The 18,465-nt window shown below is 43.2% G+C and overlaps 1 protein-coding gene across 2 annotated transcripts in view; it reads left to right on the top strand.

Annotated features, from left to right (window-relative positions):
* Adam2 (ADAM metallopeptidase domain 2) overlaps positions 1-18,465 on the top strand; it is a 52,423-nt gene that overhangs the window by 10,987 nt on the left and 22,971 nt on the right. For both annotated transcript variants that reach the window (XM_006988770.4, XM_076545240.1), the window contains 8 exons: positions 191-269; positions 5,039-5,115; positions 5,697-5,865; positions 8,828-8,884; positions 10,257-10,328; positions 11,104-11,270; positions 12,726-12,807; positions 15,457-15,593. In XM_006988770.4, the coding sequence (XP_006988832.1) occupies positions 191-269; positions 5,039-5,115; positions 5,697-5,865; positions 8,828-8,884; positions 10,257-10,328; positions 11,104-11,270; positions 12,726-12,807; positions 15,457-15,593 (840 nt within the window). The remainder of the gene's footprint in view (positions 1-190; positions 270-5,038; positions 5,116-5,696; positions 5,866-8,827; positions 8,885-10,256; positions 10,329-11,103; positions 11,271-12,725; positions 12,808-15,456; positions 15,594-18,465) is intronic.

Below are 18,465 nucleotides of genomic sequence, written 5' to 3'. Positions count from 1 at the left end.
TGGGAAGAGGCTAGTGTTTGAGTGGCTTGCAGGCAACAGCAATGGCTATTTGTGGGAAACTTAACATAGAGGTAAAACATCTAAACACTGAAGAAAACGTCTGCAAACTTACCTATAGATAATGTATATGAAAAGTTAAACGTGTGGGAAGCAATTTTCTGTTAAATACATTTTCTCTTGGCTTTTGCAGAGCGTTCTTGCCTCCCAATTTCAGAGTTTACAGTTATGACAATGCAGGAATCATGAGGCCTCTTGATCATCATTTTCAGGTATGAGTTCCGTCTTGCTCTGCCTTGGTGGTGTGCTCCTAGGGTGTGCAGCATAGATGTCCTCGTCCGTTGTGACATAAACTTAATAATTTCCTTCTGGTGAGATGTGCTTATCTCATTGGAAGGTGATTACTAAACCAAATCAGACTGTAGTGTTTCCAGGCTGTTGATTTCCCCGATGGTGTGTGTGTGTGTGTGTGTGTGCATGTGTGTAAACCATAATTTGAATAGGGGAAGCTGTATCTGGGAAAAACGAGGGGACCCAAAGGTGTCCTCTGAAGTTTGCCCAAGGACCAAATGAGAACACATAAAATTTCATGAACAATTAAGAAAATAGGACATCTCACACATTTGAAACACGTGGAGCTTTGTTTAATGATATCTGCACTGGGGTGGGGAGCGACTGAGAAATGTGGGTAGAGCTGCAGAGCCCACCCCTGTCTGAAGCGCACTTTGTATTTTTGTCATTGCCCTGCCCTGTGTTTGCTGCTTCCTCGCCCCCTCCTCCCCTCCAACTCTCCCTCCTCCTCTCTCTTTTTTCTCCTTTGAATTTTCATTTTCTAAATAATGATTTTGTAGGGACTAAGATTTGAACAAAATAAAGTAACAGGCATGGTCCTTGTGTCTTGATTTCTTTCCCTGTTGCCGGGATAAGAACACCCTGGCAAAGACAACTTAAGGGAGAAGGGATTTGTTCTGGTTCCATAGTCTGAGTTCATCACGGTGAGGGAAGCAAGGTGGCCGGAGCTTGAAGCAGCTGTTCACATTGTGCCAATGGTTAGGAACAAAGAGTGATGAATGCATCCTGCAGCTCAGCTTCCTTTCTCCGTGTATAAAGTCCTGCATCCTAGGCAGGGAGTGGTGCTAACCCACAGCAGATGGCTATTTCCAACTCAATGAACAAAATCATGATAATTCCCAGAGACCCATCTCCCAGGTGATTCTAGATTTTGTCAAGGTGACAACTGACACTATCACACCTTGCTTTAACTGTTGTCCAACAGAGAAAGCAGACACATATGAGTCCATATTAATATATAAATAATGCATGTTGTTTAATGATGTCATAGTGTTACAGAGAGAGAGAGAGAGAGAGAGAGAGAGAGAGAGAGAGAGAGAGAGATTTGCATGTGTTTATGTATATATGAGAGAAAGAAAGACAGACACAAGACCACAAAAGCCCACACTTGAACATGAAGACATATGCCTGTAATCTCAGCACACAGGAGGTAGAAGCAGGAAGTTTAGGAGTTTAAGGTCACCCTCAGCTACATAGGGAGTTCACCAGCCTGGGCTATATCAAGAAATAAGCAATGAGAACAACAACAAAACCCTATGAAGCAAAAGCCTACATGGTAACACATATCTATAATCTCAATTCAGGAGGCTGAGGCAGCAGAGTTGGGAGTTCAAGGGCAACCGGGACACAGAGAGTATGGTTAGACTCTGTCTCCTTGTCCCAAAAGCACAACTTTTGCTTTGTTTTGTTGTGTTTTTCAAGACAAGGTTTCTCTGTGTAGCTTTGCTCCTTTCCTGGAACTCACTCTGTAGACAAGGCTGTCATTTTCTCTCTCTTATTTTATTTATTTATTTTGGGTTTTTGGTCTTTGAAGACAAGGTTTCTCTGTGTAACAGCTCTAGCTTTCCTGGAACTCACTTTGTAGACCAAACTGGCCTTGAACTCAGAGAGATCTGCCTGCCTCTGCCACCAAACTGCTGGGATTAAAGACATGCACCACCACCACCTTGGCCCATGCTCCAACTCTTGATCCCATCACATGAGGGATCAGGGGCTCACCAAATGCGTTTTCAGGGAATCTAAGCATGCAGCCTCTAGAAAATGGGGAGATAGTGTTAAGTGCCTCCTTTCCCAGCTATGTCATACTTGTTTGTTTCTTTACAGATCTTGCAATGTTTTGTTTGAAATTAGACATTTTGCATAGCATCGTGTAACCAATCTGAGTATTGTCTCCATCGCTTGACCTTTGTAACTGTTACAAGTTTTATTAATTGTCTGGTAACTGTCTGGATTATCCTGGCGGTCTGTCCTCTCTTCCTGCCCACCCTGTGTTTAAAGGTTAGGGCTACACCCATGATCAGCCCTTGAGAAAGTGGACATGCTGGGTTCTTTATGTCCTGTCCCTCTGGTCACATCACTGTCAGACTCTGTTTCCTGTTGGCTGGTTGCTGCCTTGTCTTAAGACTGTCCCAAGACACACGTTGTTTAGTTTACTGCAATCCAGTGTGTCTGCCTTGGAGGGACAGCTCTGGAGGTCAAGTTTCCATGTCTGTTGTGACCCAGGATACGTCTTCTATCCATCTGCTTCCTACCTGTCCCTCACAAACTAGCCAGCTACTTGGAAGCTGAACACAGAGAGTTCACAAATCTATCACAGCTCTCTCCCTACAACCTGTACCTTTCTTGTTGTTTTTAACACGCCTGTGGGCATGCACTTCTCTTGTTCTGTTGCAAATAAAATTCCAGAAGAGATTGGTTACTGTCTTCTTGACAGTCTACTTTCTCCAGGGTGACCTGAGTCAGTTCTGTCAATCAGAAAGCACATCCTGCAGACATCAATGTTCACTTTCCGGAGGATGCTCAGCATCCTCATCTTTGCTCTAGGAGGCATCTTCTTGGCTCACTTTGGTCTTTACTAAATGTTGATGCTAATGAAAGGTTTCTGAAGTAAGAGTTGAACCAAGAGCCGGGCGGTGGTGGCGCACGCCTTTAATCCCAGCACTCGGGAGGCAGAGCCAGGTGGATCTCTGTGAGTTCGAGGCCAGCCTGGTCTACAGAGTGAATTCCAGGACAGCCTGGACTACCAAGTGAGTCCCAGGAAAGGCACAAAGCACAAAGCTACACAGAGGAACCCTGTCTCGAAAAACCAAAAAAAAAAGAGTTGAACCAATTCCTTTGGACTTTTGGACTTTTCTAGATCAGAGGTGGATGGACACACCAGTGCTGACTTTGACTTCTGATTACATGAAGCGAGTCCAAACTTTGACACTTCGGAGAACTTGAAGGGGAGGACGATGGCCTCTCAACCTCCACTACTGGGCTGGACAGTCTCCACTTTCCCAAAGTCTCTCTGCTTCTTCCCCCAAGCTGTCCTGTAACTCCACCTCCCCATGTCCTTCTACCATCTCCTCCCACTTCCCAGCCCCTCCCCTGCCAAGTGAGGCCTTCTTGATAATTCCCATCGGACTGATTTGGAAGGGTTTCTTGACCCTTGCTTGGGCAGTGGAACCTACTTGGCGTATCCCACTTTTTTGTTCTAATTGACTTTTTATGCTCCATAGTTCTCCAGACTTCTTAGTTGATCTTCTATTGTGCCCAATTTTTCCTTGGAATTCTTGATCACGGTTTTAGGATCTGTTTGGGTATTTCGTAATTCAAAATCCTCTCTTTTAAGATTGAATTGTTTTTTAGGTGTGTGTGTGTGTGTGTGTGTGTGTGTGTGTGTGTGTGTGTGTGTGTGTGTTGACTGTGTGCTACTTTTCTCCATTATTTAAGTATCTCTGTATGTATGTACTTTTTTTTGAGATAGGGTCTCACTATGTAGCCTTGGCTAGCCTAGAACTCTATATGTAGACTGGATTGGCCTTAAACTCACAGAAATCTGCCTGCCTCTGCCTCCCAATGGCTGGGATTGAAGGTGCACAGCACTGTCATCACCACCCCACAAATGTATTTTTAATCATATACTGGCCATGTTCAATGATGCCATCAAAACACTTATGAGCCAGGCAGTGATGGTGCATGCCTTTAATCCCAGCACTCGGGAGGCAGAGCCAGGCGGATCTCTGTGAGTTTGAAGCCAGCCTGGTCTACAGAGTGAGATCCAGGACAGGCTCCAAAACTACACAGAGAAACCCTGTGTCAAAAAAAAAAAAAAAAAAAAAAGAAAAGAAAGAAAGAAAGAAAGAAAGGAAGAAAGAAAGAAAGAAAGAAAGAAAACAAAACAAAACAAAATAAAAAAAACACTTAAGAAACTTTAAAGAGTTCCCAGCCTTGGGCTGCGGACATAGTTCAGTGGTAGCGCCTTTGCCTAGCATGCAGGAAGTCTTAGGTTCAAGTCCCAGCACTGGAAAAAAGTTCAAGCACTTCCAGTCTTGTTTTAGTAACTCATCTGGAGCCAGCATCTGCCTTGCCAGTTTTAAGGGCCTTAGTTCCTGCCAGATTCCCCTGTTACCCACAGATTATTGTCCTCGCCCTGGAGAGGTGACTTTTCAGAGCCACAAAGATGGAGCCCAGGCTAAGTTTCACCAGCACAAGTTTATCAGATAAATTTTCTTATCTACACAGAAAAGCCAGTGCCTGGGTTTTCCCGGAACCCAGGCACTGGCTCTCTTTGCCCCTTTTATGGTCCAATACTTTCTGTTATGGTGGGTATGTCACTTAGTACCGAAACTACAGTACTGCTAGAGGTTGTCACGTGGTCGGGCCGGCAGCCATCTTGGATCCAGGTGGATTCAGCCCGCCCTTCCCTAAAAAGGAGCTTCCGGTCTGTAAGCATTCTGTCCTCAAAGAAAAACAAGATGGGAGTGATATAAATACATCCTCCAGGGTTGGGGTAGGTGGGGAGAGGCAGCCACTGGAAAACATTGTCTCTCTGCCATGCCACATCCTGGAGGGTGTGGGGAGGGAGAGAGAGATGGAGACCCTTAGGTCTTACGGATCCACACAAAATAGATAACAGTCTGGGGTATCTGATAATTCTGTCTGTATGACAGGGGATATATCGTGTGTTTTATCTTTTGTGTTTCAGAATATCTGCTACTTCCAAGGATCCATTGAAGGTTACCCAAATTCTATGGTGATTGTTAGCACATGTACTGGACTCAGGTTGTAATACATAATTGTATATAAAATGGTGTGATTTTCTTTAAATAGTGTGTGTGTGTGTGTGTGTGTGTGTGTGTGTGTGTGTGTGTGTGTGTGTGTAAATGTGTGGAACACAATGGATTATAAATGGAAATTATTTTAAATAACAGCTTCTATCCTCATACTGAATTTAAGTTATTCTTAACTTTGGAGTTGATAAAAAGTTTCTCGGGATTTATTTTTTGTTAGTTTTGTGTTTACATGTGTGTGCCCGCATGAGCACTACATGAGCACACTGGAAGTACAGGTGGTTGTGAGCGGCCATACGGAGCTGGGAACCAAACCCTGGTCCTCCACAAGAGCCGGAAGTGATCTCCTCCACCCAGCCATTTCGCGGCCCCACAGAAGTCATAAAATATTAATAGCTGGAATATTCCGATTGTATCACTTGTGTGCCTCTCAGTTGGTGGCTGTTCAGTAGCACAGTGGGACTTAGTGAACTTAGGGAAATGCATCAATTACACGGCAATTAATGGACACCTTCATGTGCAATGTTTTACTTATAACTTGTATTTTTTGTTTGTTTGTTTGTTTGTTGGCAGGGGTTTCCTTCAGATTGGAAATGCTAGCTATGGAATCGAACCTCTAGAATCATCCATTGGTTTTGAACATGTGATCTATAATTTGGAACCCAAGAAAAGTGATGCTTTACTCTATACTGAGAAGGATATTAAACTAAGGAACCTGGAGTACAAGATACAAAGTGTCAAGGTAGGGATTAATTAGATGGTATCAAGTGATTTTCTGATAAACAAATTATTTGTTTACCTACTCCCCCCACACATACACACATAGACATCACAAGGATGTGCCGAAAGCGTATCAGTCACAATCCTAAAAACTAGTTTTGTGATTTTTCCCATTTCTCTCACTTCCTTTATATTGTTAGTGATGACTCTTCTTTGTTCCTGCTGTTATTCATTTATATAATTTTTATTTTAAATAATTTTATTTATTCTTTGACAACTCCATGTGTGTGTGTGTGTGTGTGTGTGTGTGTGTGTGTGTGTGTGTTTCTCTTTTGAGACAGGGTTTCTCTTTGTAGCTTTGGTGCCTGTCCTAGATCTCGCTCTGTAGACCAGGCTGGCCTCGAACTCACAGAGATCCGCCTGGCTCTGCCTCCTGAGTGCTGGGATTAAAGGAGTGTACTTCCACTGCCTGGCTTTACGTGTATTTTTTAAAAGATTTATTTATTTATTTATTTATTTATTTATTTATTTATTTATTATGCATATAGTGTTCTGCTGGCATGTACGCCTGCAGGCCAGAAGAGGGCACCAGATCTCATTACAGATGGTTGTGAGCCACCATGTGGTTGCTGGGAATTGAATTTAGGACCTCTGGAAGAGCTGTCAGTGTTCTTAACCTCTGAGCTATCACTCCAGTGCCATATTTTCTCTTTTTAAATAATTTTGTTTATTAATTCCATAATGTATAGAATGTCTGTTGGTCATGTCCACCCCCACCCTCAGCTCACTCCCACTCCATCTGCAGTCCCTCCCTCTTCCCAATATGTTGCCTCCTCCTTTCACGTCTCTTTTTGGGTGTTTTTGTTTGTTTGTTTGCTTGTAAGTCACTGAATGTCATCAGAGCTGCTCACATGTGTACAGTGTGAGCATTTTAAAGCTGCAAGTGAAGAACCATGGTTCTTTCAAACAGCATGCTGTTGCTTTTTAATGTGGCAATTTCATATTCCGTCATTCATGGCATCAGTTTTAATGCACACATGTAGAATAATTATGGGTTAAATCTACCACCTTGTCATGTCTCAGTCTTGTTATGTTCTTATTCCTTTATTCTTCCTCTTACGTTCTTATAATCAAGTGTTTCAAAACAGTCTTATTTTATCCCCTAGGGAACTTTAAAATGACATATTGTTTTGTGTATTTTGTATTATATATTATATTAGTCACATTGCGAAATAAATACAAAGCTGACTTAAACAACATAGCAATGTTAGTGGTTGCTAACGAGTGGATGGCAGACTGCCTGTCCACATCTGTTAGGGTTTACTGAGACACGCACCCCTCGCTGCTGCTCTGTATCACATTAGCATTTGCTGTCACAGTTAAATAACAGTGACAGATCTGCCAGCACAGCCTCTATCTCTTCCTGTTTTGCTGCCTTTTCTTGGAAACTACTTACATAATATTTTGTAGCTATAGAATTGCTGACTCAGGACATTATATACAAATGGAATCATCAACTGGGTCTTTTTGTGACATTTTACAATGTGCTCATAGTTGTAGTATTGTTAAATACCAGTCTCTTTTTATCTTTAAGTAATATTTCATTTCAGGGATACAGCACATTTAAGTAATCATCAAGTGAGCAACTGGGTGATTCCCACTATTTAAAGAATACAGTGCTACCAAGAACGTTTGTAAAGAAATGTCTGTGTTGATACAAGCTTTTTATTTCTCTTCTGTATAGTCTAGGACTTGGATTGCCAGGTCATCTGCTAACTGTATTTCACACCTCAAATAGCTCCCCAGATTCTTCTCCAGGGGGGCTGCATTGCCTGCGTTTCCAGTACTCAGTCTCTGTCCTGTTTTAGTTACAGATGCCCCAGTTTGCTTGGTATAGTGGGTCGTCAGCCAGGAACGTAGAACTCTTTCAAACCTTTACCAGTCTATTTCATGCTGTTAAGATGCTTTTATTTTCATGTGTTTTGCATTCCTCACCTCATGGAACATTACTATGGCTGATACTGCTTTGAAACAGGCTATGTCCTCTCTTTCTCCTCCTTCCCTTGCCCAGTTTTGATCTATCATCATATTCAGAAATATAAGTCACAATCATTTAAGGATACATTTCTACCCTAGTTATAAAATCACAGTTATTCATTTTATAACAATTTAAAAAAATTGTGGACCCCCCCCCCGAATATGCCCCAATGCTTTTAACAGGAGATGTTTACAAAAGTTAGGATGTCCGTCTGGAAGGTGGAACAGTGGAGAATATTCAAAGAAGTGTGTGACAGTGCAGGTGACAGGGGTCATAGGTCTCCACCAGATATGAAGATGGCAGCATGCAGAGCGCAGAACACCACCAGTGCCACAGAAACAAACGTGCAAATGGGACCTTGGGACCAGAAAGGGATCTTGAAAGGTTTGGGGATGTCTGAATGCTAAATTATTGAATGATAAACTTTAAGTGGAGCAGAGATCTAGTATCTAAAAAACAGTTGAATCAAGAGCAAAATGTGGGCGAATTCTCCTCCACCTGCTCTGGGGAATAACTGTGACTAAATATCCAAGAGAACCACTGTACACACATGGCACACATAGTGCATACAGACACACAGAAGTACACATAAGTTGTTGTTTTTATTTAAAAATAAAGATGAAGTTTAAAATGAATACCATTCGGCTGACAGAACTACTTGTGAGATCAACCAGAATATGGAGAAAGGGAGAAGGGATGGGTCCAACTAGAATATGGAGAAAGGGGGAGGGGGATTATTTCTGGATTAGATAAATGTCTGATAAGGTGCTGAGAAGGAACTGGGAAACAGGTAGAGAAAGGATCTGGAGGATCTGCTTTGGTAATGTTTCTGGTTCTATTTCTGAATATAAAAATCTCATATTCATCTCATTAGCAGTAGCGATAAAACTAAAAATATTGAAGTCATTCTTCAATTTTGACATCAAGTCTGTGGATTTTTTTTCAGCCACAGAAAAGTGCCTCTTACTTTCTGGAAGTACATGTTGTAGTTGAGAAACAAATGGTAAGTGTTGCTGTGGATATCATTCTATATAAATAAAACACTGATGGCCAGTGACCAGGCAGGAAGTAGGTTGCCAGGCAGGAAGTAGGTGGGACAAGGAGAGTGGAGAATTCTGGGAAGTGGAAGGCTGAGGGGGGAGACACTACAGCCACCGCCAGGATAAGCAGCATGTGAAGACGCCGGTAAACCACCAGCCAGGTGGCAAGGTATAGATTTATAAAAATGGGTTAATTTAAGATAAAAGAACAGTTAGCAAGAAGCCTGCCACGGCCATACAGTTTATAAGTGATATAAGTGTCTGAGTGATTATTTTATAAGTGGATTGTGGGACTGCGGGGCTTGGGGAACCTGGAGAGAAGCCCTCCAGCAACAAAGTGTATTCCAATTGTGTTTGTCCTGCTCATTTTTTTTATGAGCAGTGAAGCATAAGAAAAACAATTCTCTGTCTCACAGAATCAAGTTTTGACTTTGCGTAATAACTTGCGGTAGTGGATTTTAATAAACTCTCAATTAGTTGCACTCTTTTTTCCTCTGTTATTCCTTTTGTTAAAACCTGGAAGTTTTGGATTCCAGTAGTTTCTCATTTTTTTGTTTACCTACTTATTGAGGCTAGCTAGAGCCTCACACATACTGGCAGGAGAGTGTGCTCATGTAGACACCTTCTGCAATGCTCAGCAGCCTGCACACTGCAGCTTATGTGGTCACGAGACAGGATACTTGAACCCCAACAAGGAACCACAGCATGCTGCTTTCTAGTCTCACACACACCCCTCCCCCAATCTCACTGGCCTTCATAATCCACTAATATGTTTATTTCCAAAATGTTGTCTGAATGGAATTGCTCAGTATGTACCATTTAGGGAGCTTTTCACATACAAATTCTGGGAATTTCCCCAGTCTTAAGTGACTTCCTCGGGCTGGAGAGATGACTGTGGTTAAGAGCACTATCTGCCCTTACAGAGGACCTGAGTTCAGCTCCCAGCACCCACGAGGTGACTCACAACAGCTTCTTAAGTCAAGCCCATGTGATCTGGTGTCCTCTTCTGGCCTCCATGGGCATTGCAATACACACATCACAAGCAAAACACTGAGATTATTCACATCTAAATCATTTAAAGCAAATATTTTCTGTCAGGAACTATTAACCTTAATTTATTAATAGTGGAATTCTATCTTATAACCTTTTTCAGATCTTTTTATATTTTCCATTTTCACACTATATGGTATGAATAATAAAGTAATGTTGATTAAAATATGTTAGTGATTGAAAACAGTTTGTTACTTTGCTATATTAAACTTATAACAGGAGAGTTGAAGTCATCAATGTCGAGCAAACATATGTGTGTATATATCTGGCAATTTTATTTTACAGTATGAGCGTATTGGGGCTGACACAGCCATCGCCACCGAAAGGATTTTCCAGTTGATTGGACTGGCAAATGCTGTGAGTATTTTCTTCTTTGCCTTTTTTAAAAAGTTTTTTTACACTTATGTCTTAGTCACTTCTCGATCATTGTGATAAAACACCAGATCCAAGGAAACATATGGAGGGAAGAGTTTATTGAGGCTTATAGTTCTAGAGGGCTAGAGTCCTTTCATGGTGGAGACGGCATGGCCGAGGCAGCAGATAGACCAGCCAGAGCTGGGAGCTGAGAGCACGTGCCTGCGATCGATCGAAAGCATGGAGCAGAGAGTGCACCTGGAGTGGCGTTCAGCTTTGAAGCATCAAAGCCCCACCTCCAGCGACACACTTCCTCCAGCAAGGCCACACCTCCTACACCTCCCCAAACAGTGCCACCAGCTCGTGACCAGGATCCACATGCCAGTACTTATGAGGGAAATTACCACTCAGGCCACAGCACTTGCTGCTGTTCCTAAGAACCCCGACACCTTCTTTTGCGGGGCCGCATAAAGATGCCTGCTGAGTGATGGAAGGACCGTTAAGTTGCATTGAAGCTTCCATTCTCCTACCTGTAAAGTAGGTCATTGTGAGGATTACATCCGAGACTCTCCAGGGGCAGGGAGGGGGCAGTGATTAAGTGCAAGCATTTGACTTTTATGACCAGGGCACTTACTGCTGACTAATCCTTTTAAATACTGAGTCCAGACCCACACTGCAGTTGTTAAATGCACGACCTGAGCTCATTTTCAGAGCTCTTTTGCCCAGTCCCTTTAGATCATGTCATTTGAACAGGTTTTCTGTCTGTGTTCTATTTTAGATTTTTGCCCCCTTTAATCTTACAGTAATTCTGTCTTCCCTGGAATTTTGGGCAGATGAAAACAAAATCTCGACCACTGGCGACGCTAACGAGTTGCTCTACAGGTTCCTGAAGTGGAAACAGTCTTACCTTGTTCTGCGTCCACATGACATGGCATTTTTACTTGTGTATGTACGTTCTCAAGCTACGACAGGTTAGACCAAGAGAAACTGGTCAATCTGACCCCTTTCCCAACAATCCACATGCATTTTAGAGAACAAGCAAGTTCTCTGTGATTTCTGCCCCCTGTACATGCAACAGTATGCAGCTGTTACTGGAACAGTTGACTTCCAATGAGGGTATTAAAGTCCCTCATTTGGTCGGTCTGTAGTTGTAGTGGGTGCTCAGTTCTTTAGTCTGCTTCCGAGTACCTTCCTACCACAGTGCACACGTCACTCTACCAAGTGCCCCTGGCTGTGCATCACAGGTTCACCACATCTGTTTGGAAGGCCTGTCTGAATTCTATGAATGTAGACACTTCGTTTTGCTCTTTGAAATAATAATAATGGTGGCAACAACGAGGAGAAACTGAGGAACTGGCCATGTGGGTCACAGCTTGTTGTGCATTTGTGAGAATCCAGGTTCAGAGTCCCAGCAGCACCTGTGTCAAAGCCAAGTGGCCAGTGCTTCTGCAACCTGGAGTGGCATTCAGCTTTGAAACCTCAAAGCCCCACCTCCAGGGACACACTTCCTCCAGCAAGGCCACACCTCCTACACCTGTACACAGAAATGAGCACATACACACACTATGCAAAGAAAGAAAAAGAAGAAAAGAGAAAAACTAGAAAGGAGGATACTTCTGAATAGTCTAGCACAGTAGTTCTCAACCTTCCCAATGCTGAGACCCTTTAATACAGTTCCTCATGTTGTGGTGACCCCCCAACCATAAAGTGATTTTCAATTCTACTTCATAACTGTAATTTTGCTACTGTTAGGAATTGTAATGTAAATAAATATTTTTGGAGATAGAGTTTTGTTAAGGGGTTGCAAACCACAGGTTGAGAACCACTGTTCCAATATACCATGAATGTAGTGTAGCTACACTGGGTTGAAATTTTTAGCATGCAAGCCCTCGTATTTAATACTCTTTGCTTTCTGTCACTGGTAATTTGAGAACACGCGTGAACTGCAGCCCTTTTAGTGTGCTGTCGCACGCTTGCCTTCGTACGGCTCTGGCAGGCGAACCCCACCAAGGACAAGGAGACGTCACAGCTCTGCCCTGGCCCCACCCCTGTGCCAGCTTCGTTTTGTCATTTGAAGGGATTTCATTGATTTTCATATTTATTCCAGAGGATATATCCATTTTACTCTAAAATAGTCACTGCACTGAATTAATCTTCATCATGTTTCAGAAACCCATGTGAAAGTACACTTTCTAATGTCTTCTATTTTTTAGTTGGTTTTTATCATTTTTTTGAAAAATGCAGGAACATGGGCACATCCTAACCCATGTCACACAAATGTTAGTGGAAAATTTAAGACGCTGAATCAGTGAGCAACACTAAGATCTGTCCTATGAAAATAGAGCATTAAGTATGCTTACCTTTGCAAAATGATATGATTATAATCTGTTTTCAATTTAGTTACAGAGAAACTTCAGACTATGTGGGTGCCACCTTTCAAGGGAAGATGTGTGAGCAGAACTATGCGGGAAGTGTCGCTCTGGTATGCTGTGCTTTAATCTGCTTGATTAAAATTCAAAACATGGAGGCTCCTTGTTAGAGAGTGCTTGCTCCTCCTCAGAGGACCTAGGTTCAGTTCCCAGCACCCACCCACATCCTTTAGCTCACAACCAGCTGTGACTCCAGCTCCAGGGGAGTCCGATGCCCTCTTGTGGCCTCTGTGGGCACTGCACTCACACATGCATATACACACACAAGAATAAAAATAAAGTAAATCTTTAAACAATACATAACAGACTGCTGTATAAAACAGTATAAAATTAAAGATTCCCTTGATTTATTATCCATTAAAAATTCGCATTATTGTAGGGCTTGTAGAGTGTTGACACTGGTGTAGTTCTGACATCATTTCACTTTGGTGCTTCTCACTGTAGAATTTGCTCCTCTCTTTACCTTTGTGTTTATGTGATGTCTGCTGGAGTTTCAGCATTGAATGATCTTACTCTAATAAGCAAAAGGGAGCACAGTGGTGCTGGGAAAGAGAAAATTCATATTTAAAGTTCATTAATCATATTTGGATAAATGTAGCTTTTATTTTATGGAGAAAGTGATTTCTCTGATCCCTAAGGATGGGGTGTGGGCCTTAAACATTCATATGCAACACACACACACAAACACACACACACACACACACACACACACACACACACACACACACACACACACCACTAACATGGAGCAAGAACTTTACTGGTTAACAAAGAGGAAGAACCTTTCTGTCTAAAGGCAGACTGACTACCAAGGACAGTCCAGCTGTAGAGGATGGGGAAGGCTGAGATGCTTGGGCAGAGAACAGTGGTCCCCCAGGAAGAGCAGTGACTGGCAGAAGCCTTCCCCAGCACTTTCCATTTCCCCCACATTTCTTTAGGACAGCCATCACTGATCTTTAGCCAAGAACTGCCAGCAACATCCAGTATCTACAGGAGTGACTGACACATTGAAATACATAGGTGCAGCTTGGCTCACTAATGTTCCCCCATCACCACCCTCTCTCTCCCATAATCCCTTAGGGCCGTGTAGTGCCAGTAAGGGATTATATCCTCTTGTCCTACTTCCTAAAAACCTATATGGAAAAACACAACCCAGCTGTTAGTTGAGAAGCAAGTGAAAATGTTATCCATGTGTAGGCTTTTAAGTTCTAAATATTCAAATGACGAAAATTACATTTATTTATTTATTTAAGCATAGCACTTGCTTTACATACACAGACTGTGTGGTAGTTACTGCAGACAAATTAATGAACAGGGACCAGGAGATGACCTGGTAGAGAAAGTGCCCTCTGTGTGAACATGAGGACCTGATTCCCCAGTCATCATGTAAGAAGGCCGGGTATGGTAGGGCACACTGTAACCCCAGTGCTGGGAGGAAGGAGAGGAGGGGGTCTGCAGAGCTCCCAGCAGCCAGTCTACCGTCCACCGTGAGCTCCAAGTTGAACTAGAGACCTCATCTCAAAACACAGAGTGCAAAGAGGAAGCCACCTGAGGTGGACCTCAGGTCTCTGCATGCATGCCCAGATGAGCATGCTCACATATGCATATACACACACATGGCGTAGTACATCACAGATATAAAATAATACATGTACACATATGTAAAATGAATGAACGCATTCTTCATCAGACACAGCACTCTGCCCCATGAGTCTGACTATTACAGATTCCATAATGAGTGAAACTGTTTCCCGTGCACACAAAAGTCATTTTTTCCTTCTTGGCCTGTGAGCATTTGTGAGGTAGTTGACTTTAACAACACCGAGCAGAACTGACAAATGGATGTTATCATTTCTGATCTCTGGGAGAAGTGCTCTCTGGCTCTAGTAGATGCTTGCTCTGGGCTGTTACTGTCATGAGAAAAGGCTCAGCTCTATTTTGAATTTTCTAATCACTCATAATTTTAATTGATTTTTATTTATTTATTTATTTATTTATTTATTTATTTATTTATTTATTTATTTATTTTTACATAGCCCCAGCTGTTCTGGAACTCACTCTGTAGACCAGGCTGGCCTTGAACTTACAGAGATCTACCAGATCCACCTGCCTCTACCTCCCAAGTACTGGGATTAAAAGCATGAGCCACTACCGCCTGGCTGATTACTTTTTGTTTTATTTTTATTTTACCTGTATGACTGTTTTGCATGCACGGGAGTCTGTACACCACAAGTGCCCTCAGAATCCGGAAGAGGGTGTCAGATCTCCTGAAAGTGGAGTTATAGACAGTTGTGAGAATCTACGTGGGTGCTTGGAATCAAACCTGGATCCTCTGGAAGAGCAGCAAGTGCTCTAAACCAGTAAGCCATCTCTCTCCAGACCCTACAAATTTATTTTTATTATGCATCTCAATATTCTAACTGGAATTTATCCCATTTAAATTAATTTAAATTATTTTTTCTGAATTCTTCACTCACGTTATTAAAAGACACTTATTTTTAGATCACTCCTGTGTTCATAGTGTTGCCTGTAACACAATGTTGCAGCGTGGGCGGCGCTTCTGTGACTAGCACAATGCCTGCTTCCCCTTTATTTTACTATGTGGCTATTGTGAATTATCAATCACGTTTTCCTAGCCACCAGTCAAACGGCTCCCACAACGTGTGTGCGCACGTTTACGGTCTGGTGTGTTTTCTTTTCAGCACTCCGAAGCTGTAAGTCTGGAATCGGTTGCGATTATTTTAGTGCAGCTGCTGAGCCTCAGCATGGGAATAGGGTACGACGATGTGAGCAAGTGCCAGTGCGGAGTTTCCATCTGTGTGATGAATCCAGAAGCCATGTAAGAGCCTTGGCTTCCATGCCTCACCTCTAGAGTTTCTATTAAGCTAATTCCTCCATATTTAGTTAAAGAAAACTAACCCGTTAGAAACTGGGCGTCTTGGGTCTCAATGGCTGTGCTAAAACACCACGATCAAAAGCAACTTGGAGAAGAAAGGGTTTATTTCATGTCGTACTTCCATGTCACAGTCCACCGCTGAGGGAAGGAAGTCCGGGCAAGAGCTGAAGCAGAGACCTGGAGGCAGGCGCTGAGGCAGAGGCTGTGGAGGAGTTTGCTTATTGGCTGGCTCCTCATGCCTTTCTCAGGCTGCTTCCTTATTCAGCTCAGGACACACCCCTCAGTGGGCTGGGCCATACCACACCAACCATTAGTCCATCAACCTGGTTCACAGGCCAAGCTGATGGAGGCATTTTCTGAGTTGAGGTTCCCTCTTCCCAGATGACTCCAGCTTGTGTCAAGTTGGCAAAAACTAACCAACCCAGCAGGCAGTCTGCCAACTGAGGCACAGCCCCAGGCCCTATCCAGTATTTCTTAACAATTCAGGGGCCTCAGTGGGAACTCCCAAAAGCCAGTTAGTGAAGAAAGGAAGAAAATCATTTTGTGCTGATGTTTACTTATCATACCGTAGTACAATTACGTTTAGAGCCAAAGACCGTGGGGAATGGTGTGTGTCTCCGTGAGCAGAATTCAAACAGTTCCGTAGACTTGGCACCTCTTGTGAGTGGGGTGCGGGGGATCCTGGTGGACACAGATCCCTGTGCTGTAACACTGACTTAGGCCTTTGGTCAGGACGAAGATGCTCTAACAGTAACACTGCACATTCAGAGACAAGCAAGCGTCGGGAAGAAGCATCTGGAGTTATTCAGACTGAGCACAAAACCCAGTTGACGTGCTGGGTCACTGAGCCTCAGTCCCACAAATTCAAACAATACAATTGGATCAAAGTTATTGGGGGGAAATTGTATCCTAGTTCTACTTCCTGAAGTATACAGCATGATGGGTATTTGCCCAGCATTGACTTTAGATCTTGAATATCATATAGAGGTGATGTCAAGTACACAGAGATGTTCTTAAGTTCATAAACCCCTCTACCACCCTCTGTGAGGGACCTGAAAACCTGAGAATTTGAATATTCATAGAATGTCCTGGAACAGCACCCCCTAGGGCATGAGGAGGCAACTGCATGTGGATGTTTGTGTTTCATTTCCTACCAGAAAGTACTAAAGATTATTCCAAGGCCTGGCTAACTTTTCAACACTTATGAATACCAACCAGCCTCTTCATCAGGCCACCCATGAAACAAGCCCAAGATGAAAGGCTCATGCTTATCCTCTGCCTACAGGGGGCAATTTTCAGTGCCGTTACCAGGATATCTGCTGACTGGCACCTCAGCAGCAGCCAGGGTGCCTGCATTCTCTCTTTGCTCCTGACTTCGGGTGTGTAGTGATCGGCTGCATGAGTCCCAGCCATGGCTTCCTTTCACTGACAGACAGTGACCTAGACTTGTAAACTGGATTACTCCTTGCTCCCCTGAGTTGCATTTGGTCAAGGCACTTCCTTACCGCACCAGAAATGAAACTGGGAGGCTCCTTGTGGTTGGAAGCCTTCAGAGTACGGTGTTCCCTCATTTTCCCATCCAGAGAAAGTGCTGATGAGAACCATTTGGTCCTCAGCCATGGTCTGTTGCGATGGGACCCGGTGAGGGTTTCACAATATTGGTGCCATTGCTTTCTAACTTACTTGGTAGAGCTGACCTGTGAGGCCATCTAGGCTTGGGTTGCTCCTTTTCAGAAAGGAGTTTATTAATTTTGAAATTACAGAGTTGCTGGTTTTTTGTTTTTTTTTGTTTTTTTTTTTTTGATCTGGGCTATTTTTCCCAGTATGTATCCATCCTACCAAAATTGATGAATTAAAAATCATAAACTTGTTTTTATAAGTGTCATTTATTTGCCCTTTGTGAGATGACAGCATCTGTACAAGGAAATCAACTAAATTCAGAAGCTCTTGAGTGGGAGAAGGAGGAAGAGAGCACCCGGCGCGTCCATTCAATGATGGGAGCCATGAACCCGCTCACTGCCATTCACACTGTGTTCCAGGAACAGCGTCCATTCCATCCGCACAGAGCAGGCACATACACGACAGCACACTGATGGGGGAAGCCTCCCTTTCATGGCCTGCTCGTGTGTGTGTGTGTGTGTGTGTGTGTGTGTGTGTGTGTGTGCGCGCAGGAGGAGGCACATGCCACGGCATGCATGTGGAGGTCAGAGGACAACTCTTCCTGTCTCCTTTATGTGGGTTGAACTCAGGCTGCCAGGCTTGCGCAGTCAGCAGCTTTAGCCACTGAGCTATCCTGCCAGCTCTCTGTGGCTTCTTCTCCCTTTGTTCTCTGATGTTTAGATAGAAACCATGCATGTGAAATGACTCTGCAATAACAGCACTAGCTGTCCCACCTGATGACCTGAGTTCAATCCCTGTATCTGACTCCTGCAAGTTGTCGTCTAAGCTCCTGGGTGCTGTGACCCATATGTGCCCATACACAGACACAAATAGAAATCATGTGACAGTGGTTGGAAATGTAGAACCAATCCCATTATGTGTAGTTAACATACCTGAGTGCTATGGCCAACCAGGCAGTGTGCTCACACAAATGCAACACTGGTGATCTGTTCAAAACTCTTCATTGCTCATCCTCATGTCAATAGCATCTTCATACAGCAAGACAGGGGTTAGGCTTTCAGACCATCACGTCTATTGTCTCCCATCTGAATAGCTTTATGTTAGCCATACCCACCACTGAATTATAGATGCTTATGACCATAATAGTGTTATATGGTGTTATTGTTGAGAATAATAAGGAAATATCTTTTTTAAA

The sequence above is a fragment of the Peromyscus maniculatus genome, chromosome 9 (genome assembly GCF_049852395.1).
Source record: "Peromyscus maniculatus bairdii isolate BWxNUB_F1_BW_parent chromosome 9, HU_Pman_BW_mat_3.1, whole genome shotgun sequence".
Classification (NCBI taxonomy): domain Eukaryota; kingdom Metazoa; phylum Chordata; class Mammalia; order Rodentia; family Cricetidae; genus Peromyscus; species Peromyscus maniculatus.
Note: the sequence above shows the minus strand (reverse complement) of the source record. Positions and strands in the feature narration are given on the sequence as shown.